Here is a 16,799-nt window from a genome sequence, read left to right on the forward strand (position 1 = left end):
TTATGTATTGAAAGTAGCAATTTTTATTCGAGTTAAAATTATTTACAAAAACCAAAAGACATACTTCATGAAACTGGTACAAACTATTATTCCTGCCGTTGGCTTTTGCTCCAAAGATCACAGCTGAGAAATACTGTATAAAATAAAAATAGGATTGGATTCAGAAAAGTACTCTACTGTTCTAGTTTCCAATTGCGCTTATTTACATATATATTTACAGTGGAAAAAAGTTACTTTAAAACTTTAAATTTGAAGGTTGGCCTCAAGTACCCATTTAAATGCAGAGTTTGATGAGGGCTTAACAAGAAAACAAACTGCAGGTTGCAGAGTGGCTTCTCCCCCACCCTCCCCAAAAAACCAAACAGTCTGCATGTTTCAGTGCTTGTTAATTAAAAACTATTTCAACACAAGTGTTTAATCAATTCCCGTTCGAATCATTACCAGTGTAACAGAGAAGTGTTGTTCCTGATCCCCCATCATTGCATCTATTTTAATCATGCCTTGCCACTGCGCATACACAAAAAAGCCTAACTTAAACCTATATGAAGTCCAACTAAAAGTGGAAGCCATTGCTCTAAATTGTTAAAACTAAATGCAAAAAATATATTCGGTAAATCCTGCTTCTCAAAAATAATTTACAAGTACAGCTTTAATAAATTGCTCTTCCTTTCATATGAAAGGTGCTCCATCCAAAGGCAAACACAGCCTCAGCATCTTTTCTAAGTTACACTGGTACATTATAAGGGTGCCTTGGTTAAGGTGATGAGGGAAAAAAAAATAAAAAGCGGGACCAATATAGGTTTTTGCTTCTAATCAGTTACTTCCTTACTGAATTCCCAACAATCTGCATTATCAAAAATAGGAAGACATAGAAGGCAGCCACTGTATGTAAAAAAATTTACAGCTGGCACTGATACAAAAGCACAAGTTTGTAACTTTATACATGGAGATAACACAAGATCTAAAAAGCAGGTTAGATTTTCTGTTATTTCTCCCACCCCTCATTATACATGAATTAATATTTTTATGGCTTCAAGTTTTACAAATTCAATGAAGTAACATGATGCAACTACCTACACAGGTAATGTGAAAAGTGTGGTGCAAATGTCTCAAGAACTTTTGTGAGTATTCAAGACCAGCTTAATAAAAATCATGAGCTATTCTGTCAGTCACAACGATGAGTGCAAGAGAAGTCACTAATGTTCAAAACCTCAACAACAACAAAAAAGTATTTTGCAGGGAGTTTTGTTCCATTAAAGTCTCAACACAATCCTTTGCTGTGAACTAGACCCCACACTGAACAAAATCTTCGCTATATTCAGCTATTTAAGGCTTTGTATTGTATTCATTTACCTGCACAATACTAAAGAAGAAATAGAAAGATTATGTTAACTGGAAACATTAATCCCCATTGGTGTTTTAGCTCCATGTTTCTTTCTTGAAACAAGATCAACAGCATTTAAACGTTTTTGCTAATTACGAAGTATAAACAACCCTGGCATTGAACATTGTTTCACACTATTCTTCCAACAGGGCTCGTTTTACAGTTACTGCATTTCTAAAAAAATATAGACACAGCTACCAGCTGGGAGGGGATTTCTTTTCTCCTGCATGCCTCTCTTAGAACTATGAAGTGTTATGGTCAATCAGTTTACAGTACGTAGGCCACGACATTTTTTAAAAACTGAGAAGTAGTTTCCAACAACCCAATTTTCAATCAAAACAGTATAAAAAATAAACTATCCAAGCCTCAACCTCTTTGGATTCCAACACATTTTAAATATAGACAGTAGTTAAAATCACAAAAAGTATTTAAAAATTTTCTATTTTTTATGATTTTGGAATAATCTCTTTAAAAAGCAAGAGCAAATTAAACTCAAATCAGAGCAATGCTGCTGCCCAGAGCATCTTTATTAGAAGATTTGATACCTCAGTAGCTAAAGCTGCCTTTGCACCTGGCTGGCATGAAAAACAGTGGCTCAACAGTAAACAGCAGTTGCACTACCAGCAGCAAGTTTTTCCCCTTTAAAGTTGTCACAAACAAAGCCAGAAAAATAAAGAGGGAGAGTAACCCTGCCAAATATATTTAAATACTGCACTGCATTAGTATAAACATCATTAATTCTTTACTTTCCTCAGATGTTTTTCCCCTCATTTTTGATAGTTGCAGATTGATGTGGTAACTGTCTTTCACAAAACGCTGAGTGTATGTGGTTAAGAGACCAGGTAGCCTTAAAAATCCAAACACAAATGAGACTGATGAATGCTCTTGATGCATCCTTAAGGACTTTTCACAACTTCTTTCTTTGTGTAAAGGGTAGAGCTCCAGCATTCGAGTGCCTGTTGCAGAACGTGAGTATCTAGCAGTGTTCCAAGTATTCAATCACTCTAGAGATAGATTTCTGGCCTGTTGTTCCCACAGCACACTGATTGGATAAGGAAGGAAAAAAGGAAGGTTTACCAGACATGTTAGACAAATTTCCCTTCTAATTTAAGGATTATGTATGTGTAATCATAAAAATTCCCCAAATTACATCAAAACAAAGAGTGGGTTTCAACATTTGCCTGAAAGGCAGTTTGAAAATGAGCATCTGGTATTTTTTAAAGGCGCAACCTTATAAAAATCCATCAGTTTAAAATACATTGCCATTTACTTAAATTTGCCACAACCACTTTGCAAAACTAAGGTCATTCTCTATATTACCACCCTTGCTAGCGATCAAATGATTGTATGCAGGCAGCATTGTCTGGTGGGGCTTGACCTTACATGAGATGAGGATGGGCTGCTTCTCTCATGTATTACAACAAAGGCAATTCTGGAAGTGCAAGTTGAGCAGATAGGAGGAAACAAGTCTCACCCTAGTCCCTACATTTCCATGGTGTGTCTCCCCTTCCATTACTTCAGGCACACAGACTGTAGACTGGTCTCTGCAGATAGATCTCTAGGCAACTTCCACTTCATACTTCTCCCACCCTTTGAAAAACTTAGATTTCTGATTTCAGTTAAGTCTTTTGCTCCAAAACATGAGATGCGGAGGTGCTGTCAGGAGCCATCATGCGATAGGGGAGCCTCATTCCTCCCTTTTCCATCCCCTGGAATCCCCACAAACCTCTGGCTCTAGAGTCATTCTTCTGATTTCAGAGCTGCAGCTGGCATGGCTTTTCCTGTGCCATCTTTGGGAACAGAGGGTGGACACTCCAAGATTGAGGTCCCAGCTCCAACTTCAGGCTGTGTGTCCAAGGCTGGAGCTGGGTCTCCAACTTCTCTTACTGCCAGCTAGTCTTTGGCAGCTTCAAGATTGTGCTCCTATGGATTTTGTGACTAAGAACTAGCACCTGACTTTGCTTTCCTCCAACACCTCTCCCAGGCCCTTCTCCTTTTGTGTCAGGGTCTAAGCCTAAGACAGTAAACATTTTAGCACTGACCTTTGTTAAGTCACCTGGGAGCCTCCCTGCCTTTTTTTTCCTGGTTGAAAAGCAGGGCAAAATGCTAACACGAGCACTCATCCCATGCAGTTTGAAGTGAAAAACTAACTCAGGAAAATAATTATATTCCTTTATATAATACTTACTGTAAGGTTCATAAAACTGAGAAACTTTTTGAGCATTTCTGTCATGATTGAGAAGTCCCCTTCAGGTAAGTATGTCCTCACAGTAGTCACATTGATCTAAGGAAAGAAGATTTGGATGAGGAGGGGTTTTTTTTTTTTTTTTACAACTCCTCCTTTATAAACATTATGCTAGAATAAAGAAGTGTTCACACATTTATTCCTTACATACATCTCACCCCCATGGTACAGGTCAGATGTTCAAAATGGGGGGCGGGGGGGGAAGGCCTATCTGTAAGCCCTGTGTGCTCTTGATGTAACAGTGCTACCCAAACATCAGTAGTGACTTGCTTCTCCCCTAAAATACAGAGCTTTCAAGTCACAGATCTTAGCATTTTATCAAGTTTAGGAACAAACCCTAGTTCTTAATTGAAGAACCAGAGACTCCCTTCTCTCCTTTCCCACTGCACACAAGCTTATCTATGGAATTAAAAAAAAAGTTTTGACTGGCAATGGTCCTCATACAGCAATACAGAAATGGAGACAAACTTACACACCCTGGAGTAACCCAGAGGATCAATTATTTCCATCCTTGGGAGAAACATCTTTCAGAGTCTGGCTGCTCTGCTTTTAATATCTACTTGTAGAGAGCCAGTCTGGCGTAGTGGTTAAGAACATGGGACTGGGACTCAGACAACCGGGGTTCTAGTCCCCGCTCAGCCATGGAGCCAACTGGGTGACTTTGGGCCAGTCACAGACTCTCAGCCCAACCTACCTCACAGGGTTGTTGTTGTGGGAATAAGATGGAGGAGGAGATGTAAGCTGCCTTGAGCCCTTTGTAGGAAAAAGGCAGGACAGAAATCGAAAAATAAATAAATAATAAAATATTTCCAACAATGTGCTAGGGTCTAGGCACCAGGGTGGGAAAGAACTTGGAGAACTGCTGCCCACTGAAGATGACAATACTAGGCTAGACTTGACATATGACAGCCTCATGTGCATTATATATACACTTTAGCATATACATATTTAGTCATGTTCTCAATGGAAAGATGCAATTTCCAATTAGACCACAGACTTTTCATGTTTTAACTGATGTCAACATGACCAAGCTTTGTCTTAACAGCTTACGGAGTCTTTTCCCCTCATCACAAGAACGGATTCATTTATCTATTTACCTAATAAATGTATAACTAGGCTTTCTGCCAAAAAGGGCACTTAACAATATTGACAGACAGGGTACAACAAAATCTTGTTTAAAAATTAACATCACACCAGATCAATTAAAACACACTCTGAGGCAGTCACAGCTCTATGGCAGGCAGGACCAGGGGCAGCCAGCCCCGAGGAAGAGCTGGAACCTTCTCCCCATACTAAGGATACCAACTTTTTTCAGCTGCAAAGTGTTAACACAAAACTCCACTTCTTGGGTTCAAATAAGTCCATTTTACTTCACATTATACAGACTCATAGTTATAGCCATGCAGTGACTGGTTCCCTTACTGGACTCTCCTGGCAGAGGCAGCCCAGAAGCAATGCTGTGTACGATGCCACAATGCAGTCTTCCATGTGCTTCCCAGCATGCTGAAGGGCTGAAAATAAAGGGCAATGATTATACTAAGTATACACAATTCAGGTTCAGCTATATTTTAAAGCAACTGTCCTGGTTATCCCTACTGCAGAAATAAACTGGTGTATTTCCCAAGCATTTATAATGCAGCTATTTATACATAGAGACACAATGTAAAACTGGACACCAATGTATGTCTGCATTTTTAACCCACTACTTTGGGCACCCAGGTATCAAGTTTAACAGACATGTCACAGATATAGGGCAGTAAAGGGGTTGGGTGTGAGGGAGGATTGGCAAGAAACCACAAAAGAGAATCTTAGAGATAAGGTCAATGGATGACTACAGAGAAGTGGTAAGACAAGATGATTGCTGAAAAATCAAAACTTGAGGACAAAATCAGACAAGATACGAACAAGGGGAAAAAAGGTATAAAAACTCAAATTAACTAAAATATACAAATGAAAAGGCAAGATCAAGCTTCTTTTTATCTAATGTGACAAGCCACCAAGAAGCAGTTTTCTCCATTTCACAAAGGCAACCATTTTCAGTAAGAGAAACTGAAATGAAGCCAGTAGCAGAAGAACAAAGCAAGTTCTTCAAACTTCCTCAACACAAATGCATTTTAGATACACAGACTAAACAAGGGCAAGAACCGGTATTTTTATAAGAGGTTGGAAAGAAGATTTTAGGACTAAAACTCAAACTCATTTAGGCACCTCTCTGCTACAACATGTCCTGCACCCAACCCCTTCCTTAGCAACCCCCACCTACCTTTATTAAGATCAAGCTCTTCTTCATCCTCTTCTTTCTTATCTTTCTCTTCTGCATTTTCTGGCTTTTCTGTAGAGACCCACTGGATCTCGCCACTTGTCTCCTGCCACTCTCCACTCTTGTCATGTTGTGCAGTAGGAGCTTCTTTTATCAGCTCATCTGTTTGGCTCTCTGCCAACTGTGCTGCTCGTTCACGCTCAAGGAACAACTGAGAGGGAAAATTCCATTGACAGTGAGTCATGAGACCAAATGCTAGATGCTGCTGAACTAGTACGATGGACCATCTTGTCTATACTGATCACTCTCACCACCCCCACCTCACTTCTTCTAGCATTCACTTTTCTGCCGTACAGGTAAAACATTTCATTAAATCATTTTATGTTTGCATCATAGTAACAGTACATGTACAATATAGTAAGAAATCCACTCCCAATTCAGAAAGTCTATGCAAAAATACACCAAACTAGCTAGAAGCAAGCATAAAAGATGTGGCTAAGCCGTCAGAAGCAGATTAATGCATAAACATCAATTCACGTGATGTTGTAGTGCTCACTTGTGGTGTCATGCAAACATAGCAAAATGTGGTATCTAATAACACCAATGAAGAAAGCATTAGTAAGGTAAGTATTTAGAGATATTTTTGGCTTGAAACTCAGCTAAGGATGAGAGTATCCAAAAATGGTACAAAATTAAACCTCTCCTCAGCAAATCTATCAATTACTCCTGTCAATGTTAACTCAATGGAATCTCCATGTTCAGAGGGAAAATATAAGACAGTAGAAATAATCAGAAGATGAGATTCCCAGTGACATTTGGCTGGCCGCTCTGAAACATGATACAAGACTGCTTTGGTGATTCTGTGTGTAGATTAAATCAGTGTCCCCTGAAGAAAAGCTGCATGACTAGAAACAAGTTAGACCAAGTGATTTTCAGTGCACATTTGAGATCTGTTTCTTAATCACTGCACCCCTAGCTCCTCTTCTTCCCTCCAGCACCAATGGATAAAGTGCAGGACCAAGTAAGACTTTCGACTGATCCAACAAGGCTCTACTGATGATCTCCAGGAGGCTTTGAACGACTCTGATGGGGAAAACTGTAATGCAGTTTGTACAATACCAGCTGCCACATTTGCACTAGGGGTGAGTGGCTAGATATCCTCCAGCTAGTAACATAATCCCTGAACATGGGCCATGGTGGCTGAGGCTGATGGGAATTAGAATCAAAAAGCCTGGTGCATGCTAGTTTAGCGCATCATGCAAGAACTACTCTGGACCCTGGGCTTGGGTACCCCTCTCCCATCTACTCAGCTGAAGAGAAGAGCCTGGAAGGTTTTGCTTCTGTTTTTGATCAACCATGTGCTGCCATGTTGCCCAGACCTGGAGCCATGGTTCTTTTCAACTGTGATTAATCTAAGCAAGCCAACTTTAATAATTGTGGCATGAAGTGGATTTTTATTTCAAACAAAGCAAAGTTTATGTTATCCAGTTTGTTGATACAGATGACACAATAGTTTGTAATTAGGGTTGCTGGCAAAATCTAAAATGGAATCAAATGACTTCAGATTTCTATGCAGTCTGCAATGGATTGGCATTTTCCAAGTCACACAAATTTGTGGACTGGGTTTCACTTTATGGAATTATATGCAAACTTGCTCATATAAATATATGCCATTTGAAAAACAGTTTTACATCTGTGATCTTTCTCCAGCCTCTCCTATGTAGCCAACTCTGTGTGCACATGCACAAAGATGCAAAATGTTACATGCTTATGAAAGTTCTGTAAATTATGGTGGGCTTTTTAGTGGGCTTTTCAAAGGGGGGCAAAAGTGTGATTCCATCAATTATTGGACAATGGAAAAAAGACACAAGACATCTGACAATCCATGACTCATATAGGGAAATGATTGAATAAAATCCATACACTGCCTATGCGCAATTAAATATGAAAGCGAGACTTTTCTGGATCCTTCTGTCTGTATGGGAGGAGAGCTCCACAAGCCTAAGGCTAATGGAGACACAATCCTGGTTGTTTGGTTGAATTAAGAACAATGATCTCTCCTCCACTGCCATTTTGTTAAGTCCAGTCACAAGAATTAGCAGTAGCAGCAGAGGCTGTTCTGTACTAGCTACACAAACCCAAGGCTCAGTTTGTCCTGTTCCCATTTGTTGTGGGGCTGTGGGCAGTTGACCTGACGGAGAAAATCACTGCTTCTAGGCATATTCCAAGCAAAGCTCTGTACTCACCACTCAGGGCCGCTCTCTGCCACAGCAAGCACCTGCACAGTGTCTTTTGCTGCTGAGAGCATACTAGCGAATACAATGCAAATGTGCTAATCACAGACAGTAGAAAGGGAATAGGAGGAGAGAGCAGTTAACGCTTTAGTGTATGAGCCATAACAACCCTGCCTACTTTCCCTATGATGAACAGGTTTCAATAAAATAACTTGGTGTGTATACTGCACTTGTTTTGAATTAAAAGGAGCAACTTACCTGTACTAAAGCCTGTACAGCAGCCATCTGCCCAGATACGCTTAAGCTATCATTGGCGTCTCCCAAACAGAAGGAATCAAAGGAACAAGATGTTTCCATGTTCACAAGACAATGCCTATTTCTTGCACTGTACTCTACCAGATTGATCAGGAGACCCAAGCCCTGCCAAACAATAAAGTAAGAAATTGCTACTTCTAATCCAGATAGTTGTCACACACCAAAGGAGAAGCTTCTAATGTATATGACCCTTTTTGGCAACGGCAAGAAATAATAGGCTTCAGACAATTATGACCACTGTATGTGCCCTGTCTCTCACAACCTGGGTGGGTAGACATACAATGCAAAACTAAAACGTTTCACATCTCAAATCATGTAATGGAAATGATCACTGAAAAAGATTGGACTAGAGTCACATGAAACATTTAGGTAAAAGATTCTTGTTTGTTTATGTTAAGTGACGACTACACTGGAAATGCCTGCTCTACAATCCACCTTCAGGAACTGAAATGTTTTACAGCTGTAATGGGAGAGTTGCAAGTAAGGCCGTTCGTTTCTTTCATGTTCTTAACAAAGCAAAGAAGAATGACTCTCATGCATATATACATCTCTTAGACCTGGAATTCCTAAGTATTTTTCACTACAGGAACTTCCACACTCAGCTTGAATGGAAATTCTATGGCAATTCTACCTCCACCAGAGTGCTACTAAAGAACACAGGGAGCTGAGCACAGCCATCAGTGCAAGGATCACAGTGATTCCTCAGCTATGAGATAACCTGCCAGGAGTGGTTTGTCAGGCCCTCTGTCTGCTTTTAGTCAGGCTCTTAACAGTGCAATCCTAAACACGTCTACCAAAACACCATCTTGTATTCAGTGGGATTTATTCCCAGTTAAGTATATATAAGGCAGAGTGGTCATCAGATAAAGCAGTTTCAGCTCCAACCTCAGAAACCTGCTCCAAGGTCAGAGTTGGGTCCCTGAATGTGGAGCATCCTCCCTCCACCCTCACAGCCAGTACAGAAATAGCTGGCTGCCACTCCAGTGTCCTAAGAACAACCTTGGCGTTTTAGGGTGGAGAAAGGACAGGTTCTGTCAGCATATGGGCTGCAGGGCAAAACACTTTTTGCAGGGACTGAGAAGCATAAAGGTGACCTTCACCTCTGCCTTCCTTCCACTCTCCATCAGATCCGTGTTATGTCAGTTACAGGCAGCTTGACTGAACTGCACCATAAGAATACTTATATTCTGGCAGTCTTTTTTTATTTGAGGGCTTGTTGTGTGTTTTTTAGTTTGCTGCTATGTTGATGCTTTTTTACTGTTGTTTTATTGTTTGATTTCTTCTTCTTTTGAATGCCATTTTCTTTCTAGGCTGTGTCAAGTTTAATTTTATCAGTGAAAGGAAAAAGATAAAATATCTAAAATAAAAAACATGATAAATATCAGCATAAGCCCCATTTAGCTGATGGATGTCAGAAGAACATTCTCAAAACAAGCAAACAAAAACAGCTCTCTCCATCTGGCATTACCCTTAGAACAAGAATAGGATTTATTATCCTATTCAAGTATTTGGTCTATATAGAGTTTAATCTCCTGTCTCACACAATGGACTTCTCACACTAGTTAGGCAGTGCACTTCATTTCCATACTCATGTTTGATAGTAAGATGACAGCTGAGTAAGGATATGCATCTGTTAACCATTATGTCTGACATTTAAAAAATAAGGGCTAATATCAACCCACTTCAACTAGCCAGAGCTCAAAACACTGTTTTTGAATTTCCTGAATTCTAAATGTGTTTCCGCCATTAAGGTCCACTGGATACAATGGGATTTAACATAAGTATAAGTGGGATGACAATTATATTTGGAATGTTTATATTTTTCTAAATTATTTTTAAAACATTTTATACAATTCAACATAAAACATACAAACAATAAAAATAAACCATTTTTAAAAATCTCTACAGACATTAAGTATAGTCTAAACTAAGCTAAAACTAGAGGAAGCATAGACACCAATTAGAAAGCCTTGAAGAATAAACTAGGCTTAAATTATTACTTATTTGAAGATTACTTTTGACATCAACTTACAGGGTGGGGTATAAATTTGCTAAGAAACACAAAGTAAACCATTATGATAATGCAAAATTAGCTATTAAAAGCAGCATAAGAAATGGCCCCAATCATTTTAAAAGCCTGGGATTTTAAAATGTATTTGCCTGATGCTAGGAAAACCTGTGCAATGGGCAAGGGTCCTTGAACACTGGTTGCCAGCCTCTCGGCTGCTAGCCACTTCACCTCAGATGGTGAAGCAGCCTGAATAATAGTAGGAGACCTCTGCATGAGTAAACTCATGAGGAACCAAGCCATGTAATGCTTTGCAGGGAGGGTTTGAGATATGTCCCCAGCAACCAATGCCAGTTAGTAACCTGGTGGCTGTATTTAGCAGGAAATGCAGCTGAAAGCTGCCCTTCTTCAAGGGCAGGCCCATACAGAACCTATTAGTCCAAACAGGACATACAGTCATGGATAACTGCCTGTCCAAGGAAGGATGCAAAAGGGCACTGCATGCTTCCCATACATCTGAGGTACCTGAGGTATCTAGTGAAAAGAATTCCCAAGATACATACTTGATCCTTGAGGGCAGATGCAATCCTATCCAGCAGATACTGGAAACCATCTCCTCAACCAGATGAATCATTCACCCACAGAACCGACTTATTGTTGGAACTGAGTTTCAGTTTGCTATCTCCCAACTTGCTTTGTTGCCCCAAGGTGCATGGTTAACCCAGCAGCTGAATAGACGCTGCACTATGGAGCAATGCCTAAATCATATCCACATTCCACAAACACTAGAGCTTCAAAGGAGCACCAGCAATGTCCCAGGTTTCCCCAGGAATCTCTCAAATTCCATCATCCTTTAGCAGCAGGCCACCCTGATGGGTCCCATCACCCTGCCGAGGGAAATAGTCGCTGCCACCCTCAGATTCACCAGGTAGTGGTTAGACTGTAACAGGAGTTTTAAAAATCCCTCCCCTCCATGCTAAGGTAATCACTGCAATGAGAACACCAAGTCAGTGTGTCATCTGTCAACACACTGAGATGGTGGGACATTACGGTGACCATGAAGTCCCAAGCCACACTAGACTAGGCAGTCTCTATATGACTGCTGAAGTCCCCAAGGATCTGTGACAAAAGCTGTAATATAGCCATAAGGAAGGAGAAATGAGAGAGGCACAAACACACAGCCACTATCTTGCAACCACTCCCAACAGCCACCTGTAACCCCACACAAATGCCCAATATATCCACTGCAATTCATCACCTGTGAATGGGGGCTGCAAATTGGGGCAGCCATATTGGTTCAGCCCCACAAACCCACACCAGGTCTTGAACTGTTGCATAAAGTAATAGAAACACTGATGGCAGCAAACCTGCATAAAGAAAATACTCCATAATCAGGGAGCTGCCCTCAGCTGGTTCCCAACTGCCTAGCTCCTGAACTGGGAAGTAGCTAGAGGACTTTGCTAAATGATCTTAAACGCTAAATGGCTGCACACTGAAGAAGACTGCTCTTCAAGTGCCTGGGTCACATGCCATTTAAGCTTTCAGGTCAAAACCAGAACCTTTAATAGTGCTCTGAAATGCGGTACAAACCAGCAAATATCTCTAAGCCTGGGAATAGTATGATCAAACTGGCACATCCCAGTGAGCAATCATCCCGCCAGGTTATAAACAGGTGGAAGTTTCCAAACAAATTTCACTCTGCTATTAAATAAGATGAACTGAGGTGACATAAGTAAATGTTTAAATATGGTATTTTGTTTTCTAGATGCACTTAAAAAGAATGCTTTTTCTTACCAGAACCCGAATATCAAATCTTTGTTCTTGAGGTAGGAACTTTGGAACCTGAAGTACACAGTTCAGAGCTGTGCTGATGAGACCATCTTGCTCACCTGTTTTAGTGCTACCCCACTCTGTAAACAGAGAACACACCAAAGAGATTTAAAATATCAGATCGATTACATGAGCCACTTAAACTGACAACTGGTGCTTACTGGCCATTTTCTCATTGCACAATTTGGTCCCACAAATCAAACTCTTGAGAAATATAACAGCTCTCCTAAGGACCAATACCTTAATCCACTATGGAAGAAATTAAATAGGGTTTCTTGACAAGAATTTACAGCTGCAAATTGAACCAGAAAGTAGTCCAGGTACTACAAAATCATGGGCCCTTAACCCAACATGTCCTCTTAACACTACAGTTTTATTTTGCATTAGCCTGGCTTGCCCTGACCACTATTCAAAAATAACCCCATTGAAAGAATTTAGTTTATATTGTTTTATTCAATTCTTTTAAAAGTACCAAAAGGCCTTTTTTCTACAGAAAATTCCTATATACACTGTTTCACTAAAGTCACATTATGAAATGTATAGTTTTGAAACTGCAGCAAAAATCAAGATAAAAACCAGAGTAGTACACTTCAAAGAATTATCAAATAAGAATACACATCTATTATTTGTTCAATTATCTCTATTGTATTTCCCTTAATTTCTGACCAATCGTTTCTTCTTTCACATGGCTTTTTTCATTTTTCTTTACATTTTCAAGGTATTAAATTTCTCCCTAAAGTTTCTTTCTTTAGCATTTTTGTTGTTGTCATATTTTTTTACACTGCATTTATATCCCCTCTTTTTTTTCTCTTGCAAGGAACCCAACTCAGCTTACCTAGCTCCCCTCCCCTCCATTTTTATCCACACAACAATTACCCGTGAGGTGAGCTAAGCTGAGAGTGAATGACTGGCCCAAAAATCACACAGGGAGCTTCACGGTTGAGGGGGACTAGAGCTCCCATCTCCAGGCCCCCAGTCCAACACACCTGCCACCACCACACTACACTGGTGGTTCTGGGTTGCCTATGGCATGCTTCCTAGACATCGTTATGTACTTCATTTCCATAGCACCCCATAGCCAAAGCTCACTGGGTGGTTTACAGATATGCAATGAAATATCATGAAATCTTTCCAAAATATATAAATTTAAAAACAAAATTTAAACCAGCCAAAACAGGTGAAAAAGTATAGCCCTATGAAATACATGGAATAGGTCTTTCCATGTTAACACCTCTGACTGACTGCAAGGTACCCCAACAAACAGTATAGATTCAAATCCTCTGGAAATCAAGAGAGCATTATAAACCTGATGAGCAACAGTTTCTTCGTAGAAATTCTCTGTCAACGTCAACTTCATTTTGCTTTGAATTCATTGTGCTCTCTGCATAATGGGAGGGGGATATGCTGGAATTTCAGCTACTTTGTCCTTTGCTTAACCTTATGTATGATCTAAGTGCAGTAATAACAGGAACACTCTGTTCCAATCGTTAATTTGCAACTGGATAACTGTCTTGTGCTGCAACCAGTGGATACTCTCAGTAAGTCCTAGAATGCACAAGAATGACTTAGAACCAGTGTGTTGTAGTGGTTAAGAGTGCAGTTCTCATACTCAGGCAATCTGGGTTCTAATCCCCGCTCAGCCATGGTGTCAACTGTGTGACTTTGGGCCAGACAAGGACTCTCAGCCTGACCTACCTCACAGATAAGCAGGAGAATGATGTGAGCTGCCTTGAGATCTTTACATAATCAAAAGTGGGATATAAATCTAACAATGAATGAATGAATAGCATGCCATCCTGAATTTATGTCTTTGGATCCCAAACAGCTTCTAATGCACCTGCTTTTGTCCATTCATTTCATTGAACACCATTATACAAACATGTTTTATTGTTGAATTTGTCCGAGCTGTAGAAGCTTAGATCACTGAAATGTCAGTTCAAAATCTGAAGTCCATTATACAAAGGCATAATAGACTTCATCAGCTTCAAGCTAAGACTCTCAAGTGGCCTACAAGAAACAGATAGGTCACTAAAGATTATATATTATAATTAACTGAATATTATATTGCTTTTCTGAACATCTTGAAAAACTGGTTTGATAGTCTGTTCTTCTACTAATTAGTTTTGTTCTCTCTTTTTCCCTAAATATAAATTTCTTATTCCTGTTCCATGCAGGAAATGCTGCAGTTTCTTTTTATAGAAGTAAGAGGCCTCTATGCTAAACTATATTAATAATGAGTATAAAGTCCTATTTTACAAAACACAAACACCCCAAAACAACAGTTTTCTTTTTGTTAACATACTTGTGTGTATAAAGTGCGATTTCTAATCCAATCTCATGTTTATTACTGAGAGTACTGTAACATTCTGGCTGGACAGGAAAAAAATAATGGTGGGTTTCTAAGCCCAGCCAACCTCAATTTGCTCCCATCAAACTAGTCACATCTTAAAATCAACTAAAATTGACTCCAGTTTGCCTGAACACACAAATTACGCAGTTGCGGAAGCCAATCAGCTGCTCCATAATGAAATACCACTATCACATGCGGGTCCATTTACTGTTGACAGCCATTAGCCAGTAAACGTTTCCAAAATCATGTAGTTATGGTATTTGTGTACATCATAACATTATACTTGTATTCTGTTGCTTTTCTACTCCAGCTGTTCTCTTACGGCAGACTCTCAAATAATTCATTATTCAAGTATATCTGAATTACAATTTCCCTGACTTTCCAGGAAGTTGCAATCCTGTAGATATATCTGAATTGATTAATCGCCACATACATCCAAGACTTAACTCAGTTGCAAGTCAAAACAATATATGCCTTTTTTTCTGTATCTCATACCTTCGTGACATTTGCAAGGTTAGTATAAAACTTCCAAGCTGCTTTAACGAAAGGATTAGTTTGTCTTCCATTGTTCCCATCTGTTCGCCCTACACACACACACTCTATCATCAAACTACAATGGGACGCTAACAATGCACAAGTGTCAGCTATGTGCAACTTTCCTTCTCAACCTCTGAAGACATTTTCTCACCTCTTACTATCCACCTTATTACCCAACTCCCCGACTTAAGCATAAATATACAAATACTTTCTTCAGATATCATGGAGAACAATATGTCAGCTGAACAGATAATCTGACTGTATGTTTCAGTATCTAAAAGCCCTACAATAAAGGAAATACTTGCCATTATCATTTGTTAAATTGAGTAAGACGCCAATGATGGCTCTCATACAGTCTTCCACTGCCTTACCCACATGGTTTGTTACATTCTGGTGAGGCTTACTGTCTGGAAGACAGATGGTGTCTTCAGCACGGTTGTATCTCTGAATCAGCTCCTCACAATGCTGCAATGCTCTGAAATAAAAAATGCCAAGAACACAGATCACAATAAAAAATGTTTACACCAAGAACGTAAGTTTGCTGTTCAGACAGAGAGAACTGGACAGATAAGATTCATTTTCATCCGTTATGCATTCTTAAATATACCAAGACAGACTTTGGTACTGGGGCTCAAATCGACATATAATCTCATATGCCTCTCCTTAGAATAAGAAGTTTGAAGTGTGGGTAGGTAGGCAGACTTGGAGAGAAATGGAGACCTGGTTCTCCTTCACAGACAATGTTCTGCACAGACCTGCCCAGTCTGAGTTTTCATTTAATAGTCAGCGGAGTAAGATTTTCTCCCTAACCACAAAGTCTTGCACAAAAAACCTTACATCATCATATAAAGCCCATATAATTAGCTCAATGGTGCAAATGGAAACATACATGCACAGAGTTTATTTCAACATATTTCCCTTACTGAAACCCATAATTTACATTGAAAGTCTACTGAGATCACAAAGCAGTTGTGAGTGGTAATATTTTTATTCTCATTTGTGAATTGAACTTTATCAAAGCAGTTCTTGTATCATACAGCCAAACCACCTGGCCCCACCCACAAGACACACATTTACTTGCACTTTGGGAGTTCTGTGAGGGACTAAGGTGGAAGTAAAAACTCTAAAAAAATCGATTGTGAGATCTCTATTGTATACTTACTCTGCTAATAATTCCAATGTCAATATGAATAGTAACACCAAGCATTTAAAATGAATCATACTACATTGAAATAAATATAACAAACTTACTTAGCTGAAGAGACAATGAGCTGTGACTCTTTATATGCTATCAAGTAACTTTGATTTTCTGGATTATGAACAGTTACCTAAAAATGAAAATGCCACACAAAAATCAGGAAAGTATTGTTTAATGTGGGACATTCAACTCATTTCATTTTTTTAAGCACAGTGTTTGCAATCTTTCAAATTGTTGTTGTTAATACTTTTCTGCATCCTCAGCAAGAATGATCATTAAACTTTTCCCAAGTTTTAGAAAAGCAGGACTTTATCACTACAATGTTCTCACTGCAGGGGTGGCTCTCCATTGCATGCTGTAGGAAAAGTAGTATAGACAGAGGATCTGCCCCTGATGATCACTCAAGTTAAGACCATCCTTTTATACATTCTCAGTATT

General features: G+C 39.4%; 1 protein-coding gene across 3 annotated transcripts in view; it reads right to left on the bottom strand.

The window, feature by feature from the left end:
• Window positions 1-16,799, bottom strand: part of WAPL (WAPL cohesin release factor) — a 53,620-nt gene continuing 36,821 nt past the window's right edge. For all 3 annotated transcript variants that reach the window (XM_044420365.1, XM_044420363.1, XM_044420364.1), the window contains 8 exons: window positions 16,415-16,491; window positions 15,469-15,638; window positions 12,241-12,356; window positions 8,382-8,543; window positions 5,893-6,100; window positions 5,052-5,140; window positions 3,573-3,668; window positions 1-2,426 (listed from right to left, as the gene is read on the bottom strand). In XM_044420365.1, the coding sequence (XP_044276300.1) occupies window positions 2,361-2,426; window positions 3,573-3,668; window positions 5,052-5,140; window positions 5,893-6,100; window positions 8,382-8,543; window positions 12,241-12,356; window positions 15,469-15,638; window positions 16,415-16,491 (984 nt within the window). In that variant the 3' untranslated portion in view covers window positions 1-2,360. The remainder of the gene's footprint in view (window positions 2,427-3,572; window positions 3,669-5,051; window positions 5,141-5,892; window positions 6,101-8,381; window positions 8,544-12,240; window positions 12,357-15,468; window positions 15,639-16,414; window positions 16,492-16,799) is intronic.

This window comes from Varanus komodoensis, unplaced genomic scaffold, assembly GCF_004798865.1.
Source record: "Varanus komodoensis strain SLA01 unplaced genomic scaffold, ASM479886v1 scaffold11, whole genome shotgun sequence".
Lineage (NCBI taxonomy): Eukaryota > Metazoa > Chordata > Lepidosauria > Squamata > Varanidae > Varanus > Varanus komodoensis.